The sequence below is a fragment of the Haplochromis burtoni genome, unplaced genomic scaffold, assembly GCF_018398535.1.
Source record: "Haplochromis burtoni strain Fernald_Lab_line unplaced genomic scaffold, NCSU_Asbu1 Contig_13, whole genome shotgun sequence".
NCBI lineage: Eukaryota > Metazoa > Chordata > Actinopteri > Cichliformes > Cichlidae > Haplochromis > Haplochromis burtoni.
The window spans coordinates 4,442,124-4,451,477 of record NW_024582374.1 but is presented as its reverse complement, the minus strand read 5'-3'; the positions used below and the strand labels follow the sequence as shown (position 1 = coordinate 4,451,477).

At 44.1% G+C, this 9,354-nt stretch overlaps 1 protein-coding gene across 3 annotated transcripts in view; it reads right to left on the bottom strand.

Moving 5' to 3' along the window:
• The window catches only part of sema6bb (sema domain, transmembrane domain (TM), and cytoplasmic domain, (semaphorin) 6Bb), a 132,479-nt gene that overhangs the window by 20,185 nt on the left and 102,940 nt on the right, over window positions 1–9,354 (bottom strand). For all 3 annotated transcript variants that reach the window (XM_005932475.3, XM_042217189.1, XM_042217198.1), the window contains exon 16: window positions 8,240–8,298. In XM_005932475.3, coding sequence (XP_005932537.1) covers window positions 8,240–8,298 — 59 coding nt within the window. The remainder of the gene's footprint in view (window positions 1–8,239; window positions 8,299–9,354) is intronic.

Genomic DNA, 9,354 nt, shown 5'->3' with positions numbered 1-9,354 from the left:
CACACACACACACACACACACACACACACACACACACACACACACACACACACACACACACACACACACACACACAAAACACTCGAGCATTTCAGAGGTAGTTTGGGGGTTTCTGTCAACAGAGTATGTTCTGCTCAAACATCATTAAAAGTAAATCCAGCATAAATCCAGCTGCAGTTTGTCACGCTTGCTGAGACGTCCACTGTGAAGAGCCTTCTAAATTGGAGGGCACACAACTGCTCGCCCGCAGATATTAATGACGGTGTTCCTGCAAGCAGAACTGTAAGTGCAGACACTCTGCACAACTTATATGTGCAGTTTTAGAGACCAGAGGTACAAACGCAGTTCTCACACGGCACACTAAAGCAAATAAGCTGAAGAAGACATTAAGGGCTTATTAAAAGGTGGAATACAATATCAGCACGTGTAGTCACGGCAACCTTAATTATGGCAAGTCATGTAAATTTCCTCTGAGGCCAGGAAGAGCATTCTGTGCATCAGCAGCCCAAATATTTTTATTTAGTACTTAATAAATAATCCTGTGATGGACTTGCGAGGACTCCAGGGTGAACCTCGCGTCTCTGTCAGCATCTGCTGGGATCGGCTCCAGCTCTCCTGTGACCCTAGCTAGTAAGAAAAAAGAAGGAAACCTCCCTGCGACCGCTTCTGACCTCGGGGCGATTCCTCTGCTCGCCTGGTGGGAGGCAGCCTGTCTCAGACTGACTGCAGTCTTCTCAGACAGGCTAGAGATTTTCAAATAATTGCTGTCTAACTTTTAAATGGAGACAGATTGCTGACAGTCTGCGATGTGGCTCTTGCAGTAGAGTTGACTGAACTGCTTGTATTCCTATGTGAAAGAAAGGCTGCTGAGCGTGTTTGTCATTTTGCAGTTAAATCCTCACATCACAGTTTGTAGAGGAATTCCTGAATTTCCGTTTAATATCTCTGAGATTGTGGCTGGAATGTGAGTAGGTAATGGTTAGTCTGCACGTGTAGATGGCAACAAAGTGATTTTTGCAGATTTATCATTAAGTTAATCATCGTATTATCACAGATTGCCTGCCACATTGTGACTGTTTGCTTGTTTTATGGACCAAAATTGCTTTAAAGACAGAAACGGACTGAAAAGTCTGTGTCTCCAGGATGGAATGAAAAATACATTTATTTCATTCCATGCTGGAGTTGTGTCAGAATTATTTAATAACTGATGAATGTACTGACACTGCTGACCTGACTATGGGTATTATTCACTGCGCAGCAGACGCCCCTGTCAATATTCATGTCATGTCAATATTACTGCTACGTGATGGTTGCATCTTTTCAATCACATGAGCAAGAGAAGGTCTCCTAAAATCAACATGAAGTCACAGACAGTATTTTATTAAATTAAAATGTATATGATGTTTGTGCATGCATTTATAAGAGCAGGGATGGGCAATTATTTTCACAGCACTGTGGCCCCCTGGGAAATTGCCCACTGCTGCATTAGAGCCTCGAAACTGCTGCATGTGTACAGATCACAGCTTCACCATCCCAGTGTTTGTGCTGTATGTTAGTTTGTATGAGAGAGATTAGAGAGCAACAATGAAGTGCCTGCACAAGAGAAAATAGAGCCTATAGATTAATAGACTTGCCTTAGCACACATGCCCTGTACACACACACACACACACACACACACACACACACACACACACACACACACACACACACACACACACGTGAATAATTGAATCCAGATATTTCTCTGACCTCATCTATTTCATCAAAGTGTCCCTCCCACAACACACCGTCTCAATTAAATGCTGTGCTTCCAAAGTCTGCTTTGATCAAAGTGGGTTTAGAGCAACAGCATGTCTCTACATACTAATATTTGGGGTGCGTGCATGTGTGTGTGTGTGTGTGGAGGAGGGATTTTGTTTCAAATAAATGCACAGAGAGCCATACATAACCACAAGTCAATATCCTGAGCTACGCTCAACTTCCTCACCGTTTCCCATTAAGAAACTGGTCTCACGCTCCTGACACTGCAGAAAGAAATTCCTTCAGTGATGCTGTGAGAGACATTATCCTCATTTCATTGACTTTCATGACAGATGGACTAATCTGAAAGAAGCAAAGTAAAGACGTGGATGCTTGCATGAGGAAAGTAGAAGGACAGCTCCTCTGTGATGTGTGAAAAGAAAAGATCAGGAGGATACGAGGCAGGTGGTTTACGTCGCCGTGGCAGAGTTACAGCCTGGTCACAAGCCCGCCGAAGAGGCCAGCGACATCTGCGTGACGCAGGAGACGTCGGTGGTGCTCTCAGTCCATTTGTCACACCGGGCCGACCAAGCTCCGCAAAAAAAAGATGCTCCTTCCTTTCCCTGCGCCGGCCTCCATTCTCACGGCTTTCATCTACCCTCACCCTCTTCTTTTCTCAATTTCCTACGTGATTACCGCTGCTGCATCTCCTCCTCCTATAACCAGACTATTTCTGTCCCCTCTCCCCATCACTCTGCTTCTTTTCTATATTCACCCTTATGACTCTGTGCTTCTGATCCCCTGAACTGTTTCTCCCTTTCCATCCTCAAAGTTTGCCTTCTTCCTATGATCTCTCAATCCCTTACTCATTCTTTTTGCTCTACTCTCCACTCCTTGATCTGATTTACCCAGCTCCCCCCCATCTGTGCTGCTCTCGGCCCCATTCCTTTCCCCTTGCAGAATCACCCTTGATATCTATTCGACTGCCATCAGCCAGCGAAGAGATGAAAATCGATTCTCCTTCCAGCAACTGCTCCTCTCTGGTTAAGGAGAAAGGGGAGGCAGTTAGCTGGGCTCTAAGTAAGGCCGTCCATCCATCTCTCTTTGAGGTCTGACGACAATGCTGCTCTGAAATCAGTGCAGCACTTACAGAGACCAGAGGGAGAAGAGTTAGAGGAGAGGCACTGAAGCAGTAGAGGACTGCAGACTATGGCACAATAAATGGCTCAGAAGAACAAAACTAGCATAATATCCCCTTAAATCATGAATATAACCAACCTACCCTTGACGGGCCGCAGGTTTACTGCTCAGCGTGTGAAGGACAAACACAGTTTACTTTCCCAACTTCCTCACCAAGAACGTACAAAGCACATGCATGGAAGCTAAACTCGTAAAATCCTTTCCCTGTTCCAATGATTGTCAAAGCTTTAAAGGGGAATGCGTCCACACATTTTTTGACCCACACGTTTCCTGTTAGACTGTTATTCATATTCTCCCACATGAGAATCATCTTTCACCTCCGTCTCCCAAATGTAAGTCATTTCCGAGTCTTTCATGTCGCTCCCATCCACGTTTTCTGGTAGTTTTCATCCCATTCTGTCAAAATCTCCATGGCTTGTGACTCACAACCTTCCCCATCAGGAGTAGCACTGGCAGTGAAAGGTTAACCTGAACCCGACCCACGATGACAGCGTCCCCGCCACATGAATAAAATCCAGACGTTGAAAAGTCTGCAGCGCTAACTTGTGCAAACTAGAACTAATCACAGAGAAGCTTGTCGTTTCAGTCTGGGGGAAGAAAGAAAAATGACAGAAATGCAGCCAAGCACGTGGAACTCCCGGTCGCAGGAGCGCTGAAGCACAGGAAGCAAAAGCAACGGCGCCATAAATTAATAGCAAAACAAAACGAGCATAATTTGAATATGACCATCATAACCTTAATGGGTCGGTTCAGCCAATTATGAAATACAAATAGCAACATACTTTCTCACCTCCAGTTTCACTGGCGGTGTCTAGCCAAGCAGGCAGTTTTGATTTTATTCAGTAATTCGGTTCCAAACATTTACAGCAATGGAAAATGTTTTAGAGAAAATGTCTGGAAAAATTGAAAGAAAGAAACAACGAGGAGGCGAGATAACACCAGAATCCTGAAAGAGCAAGGCAGAGCGAAGAAGTAATGCGTTCAGATTGTCACCGACAGCCGTTCTATCAAAGAGGACTTCTGCTTTTAAACTTCTTAAATTGTTACGATGAAAACATGTTACCTGCCGCGGGGAAAGTATCCGGCTGTTTAGAGGAAGAGGCGAAGATTCGATATTCAGAGTTTCCTTTCTCTTATGTCCTCTCCTGTTAATCATCACATGGCTTCATTTATTATTTCGTAATTTCTGTTTTTAACGGTGAAAATATGAAATCTGAACTGTGGCTGGAAGCGACAGGGAAAATGTTGTTAGACATGCAGCTACAGAAAGTGACTCATCTTCAAGAAGAGAGGAGAAGCCAAAGGGAGAGAGCAAAAAACGAGTTTGCTGAATTCCCTTAAAGAGACATAGATAGGCCAGACCATATCTCACCTCTCATCTGCTTGGTCAAGGTACAGACAGGTGGAATGAGTCCAATATAGAGATATGAAATATTCAGCAACCAAAAGGCTTCTGTCTGTTCCACCGTTCCAGGCCTCCGAGGAGTCTGTGTGGCTCCAAGCACATGCATATACAGCGCGTGTCCTATATACATAAAAACGCAGAGGAATGCTAACAGGCACACGGAGTGAGGATGTGCACTCTGTTTTCAAAGTCTTAACGGTGTCAGTGACAGTTTTTCATAGCAGGCCTGCTGAAGCCGCGGCTCTCCGTCTTCCTCTGACTGAATATTACATTTGCAGATGACTGAAAGAGTCTTTATCTTACAGAAAGACAAAGAGAGATGGACTCGGCATTAACCACGAACAGGAAACACAGAGGAAAGGAACCGTATCAGAGACAATGAAAGTGTCAAATAAAAGAGATATGATGAAAGGATAGATCGCGGCACCGAGTTCATCACGCCCGCTGAGACAAAGTGCAGCCTGAGCGTCGGTGGCAGCTGTCAGATAGACGCCGGCTCACGTTCCCGCCATGTCGGCCCAGCAGTGCCCGGTCACTTCGCACCGGCGGAGCACGCCTCTGTCAGCTGAGCTCAGCTCGGCCATATTTCACGACGGGATCAGATGTGGGACCAAAACGTGCCTCTGAGCTCGGAAATTCCTCAAAGGCAGGACCGGAGAACAGGACGGTACATCTTTATGTGGCGGCGCTCCAAGACCAGCAGATACTGCACGCTTTCATCTCCGTGTACATATGATAAATTCATAAATTAACACTCTCTGTCGACTCTGTGGCCAGAATCATGGACACGAGTTTTTAATGTGCCTTTCCTCATTATATAGCTCCGGCTGGGAGTTGCTTCCGAGGGGCAGCCAATCAGAAGAAATCTGTCTGAAAGGGAGGTCTTAAAGGCTTTAAAAGGAGAGTAAAAGTAGAGTATGTAATCTAATCAATAATCAATCAAAGTGTGAAAGCTGGTCGAGTAGAGTCCAATAATAAAAGCACGGAGCTGGGAACAACCATAACAGGTCCTTTTAATTGGATATGAATGAGTCATAACGACGGAAATGGCATCAAACTGCGAATTGTGCAAAGCTGCTCTAGTAGGATCCAATAATAACAACATGGAGCTGGAAACGAGGATAATCGGTCCCCTTAAATGGATACGAATGACTCATAATGACTGAAATGACTGTGTAAATATGAGCCCTTTATTTTGAAGAGGTATTTCTGGAATGCGTGACTTCAAAGAGAGAAAATCTTACATTGGTGAAGATTAATTGTTTTCATATGATCACTTGGCCTCTTTTGTCGTGATCTCAAATAAGTTTCCTGCTTCAATGTGCCACAACATTTAAGCACGATAGCCAAATGCAAGTTGTAAATGAGATCAACCACAGAGGACCAGCTAATGCACCGTCAGTCTGTGCTGCTCTAAGAAATCTATTTGCAGCAGCACCTTTAACATCAGCCAGTCTCAGCCTGGCCCCGAGACCTCGCACGAAACCCGTAAACATAACATCAAAACCGGGATCCCAGACCGCAGCTTGTAAAACGCCCCATTAGCCAACTAATACACCCGTGTGATTGTGTTCATCTCTCACCCACCAGCGTAGCACACCAGTAATGATCGAGAAGTTTTGCTTTTAATTAAGCCGTACAGTTGCTCAAGCTAAATCTCCACATGGTAGAAATTGTGCAATTTAATTAAAATGACCATTTTTCATCTAGTTTATAATTTTTATTAGTGCGAGAACCAAATGAATGTGAGCGCTTATTCTTCATTTGCAGGATTTTTTTCGCCCGTCAGATCTGCAGCGGACAACGATGGCTGTGCAGAGCAGCAGCTTTGATAAAGAACCAAGATGTTATTTTAATGTAAAGTACAAATACATTAAAATCTGTTTAAGGTTTCTTTGCTTGGATAGGCTGCCGGTCTGTCCAGATCATTATGCTTTTTGGCAATCACAAATGTGTTAATAACCAAAAACCCCAGAGATTCTTTAATTAGTCTGTGTTTGATATAACACACCCTGCTATCTGTTTAGTAGGGGTGCAATAATACTCGTATCGGTATTGAACCGTTCGATACAGTGCTTTCGGTTCGGTACGCATATGTATCGAACAATCAACTTTTCTTCTGACGATGCTGTCTGTGTTGAGCGCTCAGGGGATCTGCGTTCTACTACTCTGCCTAGGCTGCACTGTCGAGCACAGATCCACTGAGCGCAGCGCAAGCTAGCAAGACAGAAGCTAAGCTCGTTGCAACATGGTCACTGCCTCAACGCTACCCGAAATTGAACCTCCCCCACCCTCATTCAGATCTGGCGTTTGGAACTATTTTGGTTTTCGTATGACCCTGATGGTAAGCGCGTCATGGACAAAAGTAAAACAATGTCGGATGTGCCACGCAATGCTCAATTACATTGGTGGGAACTAGTGCGTTAGCGCAGTTAGCTTGTTAATGTGTTGACGCTGTCCAGCCCCACGCACGGGGCGATCCGCGGTAACTCGTTAAGGGAGATTTGTGGCGTTATGCTGTTAATGTCATTTTAACGAGATTAACGCTGACAGCACTAGTGGGAACACAACGAATATGACTGCACATTTACGTTGACATCATCCTTGTGCAAAGACAAGTGGAAGCAGACAAAAACAACAAGCACACATGCTACAAACTTTACCCGAGTCATTTAGACAGCCGTTAGCACATGATTCTCCTTATGGGGACCTGATACGTTTAATATGCTGCTGAGAATATAGCCCAGAAGAAGCGTATAGTATAGCTTTTATTTTGGAAAGAGCCATTTCTCTGTAATAAACTCTCTTTTCCAAAGATGAGTGATTTCTCGATCAGACATTTTTTATTATTATTTTGTTGTTTCAGCAGCATTAAATTTAAAAACTGTACTTTTGAGTTAAAATATATATTTATAATTTTATTAAATAAAAAATTAAAAAGGCATGAACATTTTTTTGTATCAAAAAAGTATCGAACTGAACCGAACCGTGAATTTCGTGTATCGTTGCACCCCTACTGTTTAGGTATGTGACCACTACTTTGACTAGGGTCCTCCACACGTTCTGTAAGTCGCACACTTGGGCTTGGTGAAGTCAAAACCTGAAGGCTAACTTTGTTCCGTCATCAGCTCCAGAGGAAGTCGCCCGCAGCTTGGCGGTCAGAGGACCTGACGTGAGAGAGCAGCATCAAACGGAGGGGCCATCTGAAACAGGATTAGAGTTGTACGCAGGTTCTGATTATGAAATATTTATCTGTTCTTCTCTCAGGGAGCACAGCACATGAACTCCGGGAACTTTCAGAAGCAAAGGATTAATTTGCACGCACTGAAATTAGCACATAGATCAAAGCGAGGGGTGCCACGGGAGTATCCGAAACCTCAGTGTATCTAGAGTAGAGATTGTGCTTTGCTGGTTACCAAATCTATTTTCATAATGATATGGATAGAGGGGGGGGAAAAAAAAGAGGACATCAAGGGGAATCCAAGCTGGAGTTGAGTATAATTAACCACATGTATATGGAACAAAACCTACCAGACCAAAGCAAAGACAGCATACAAAGGAGGACAGAGTAAACAGAGAGAAGAACAAAATTAGCTAAAACAGACACTGTAATTTTCTAACCAGCTCTCAGGCCTTCGTGTAGGATCGGAGCGATAAGCCTGGGGAGGAGTTAGATACAGCCGACTGCCGAGGTGGACTGGGACGTATTGTGGGTTTATTTGAGGATGTCTTCTGTGTAAACTGAAACCACCGGGCTCTTTCTCTCTTTTACTGTGTTGTTGTTTACTTCGAACATACCGAGCTTATGTAAGGCCTGCCAAAAACAGGAGAGCTATTTGTTTGAACGTTTGCAGAGCAACACAAATACACAGAGCCACAATCGCTCCTCTTACCGTCACAGTCGCCCAAGTGGTCCACGTTTCCGTGTTCAACATCTTGCTCAAACGGCAGTCTGTGGAGGAGAGGAGACACGGCCATTAATCAGGTGACACGGAGGCACGGCGACTCGGCCGCTGAGCCCACAGCGGAGATCCGTTCTGACACGGGAGACACACAGTGTTACACTGGGGCGTACATCTCGACGAGCTCCTCGCACTTAAGAAATCTCATTTTTTTGTTAGGCTGGCGAGAAAAATGAAGTGAAGAAGCCCTCGAGCTGCCTAATATCCCACAATAATCTTCATTGTAATTTCAAAATACCACTCATGCCAGCAGCATCAATAATTAAACTAATTAATGCAATGAATTACAAATATTTCTAGGTCAGCAAAGGACTTCATATTAGAGATATTTGCTGTAGATATAAACTCCAAACTGCTGGAGTGCAAAGTGCTAAAGAGGTGGAACAGTCCAACACCATGTGTTTCGCTCATTAATATGCAGATTAGGGTGAGGACGTGCCATAATCATAGCATCCTACCACTTTTTACACATTTATGATCAGTGAAATATTCAGCAAAACCTCAAACTGTACTGTACTGATTTCTGTGGAAAACTATGACATATTGTATTTATACAAGTCATTTCCCTTTTGGTCCAAAGGGGAGCATGAAAACCTCAACAGACAATAACATAGAGTATGATGAAGAGAGGAAGTGGAGAGGAAATGAGAACGGCTCACAGGCCAGGTGCACACCGAGACAAACACAAGTGCTTCTGATTATGGCTCGTGTCGAGGGGGAAGCTGCGACGGACGCAGCGAGAACGTTTATGTAGGTGTGTGAGCGCATGCAAGAGCGTGCCTGCAGGCTCCATGCGTTTCAAAACTCAGTTATAATGGGCTTCATGTGACTGGAAAGACCTCTAGTTAAGTGATTTAAGTATCATATAGGGGAAAGTGCACTTTTGCCCCTTTTCAACAGCACAGCTCTGGAAGAGAAATGCATAAAAAACACGAAATCACAAAAAAACCCAGATCGTTTTCATTCTGAATGATGCGTGCATGCATATGTTTCTTTATTTTTCCTGGGTCATGTGTAAATTAGCGTGCAAAAGTCTTGAGCTGACC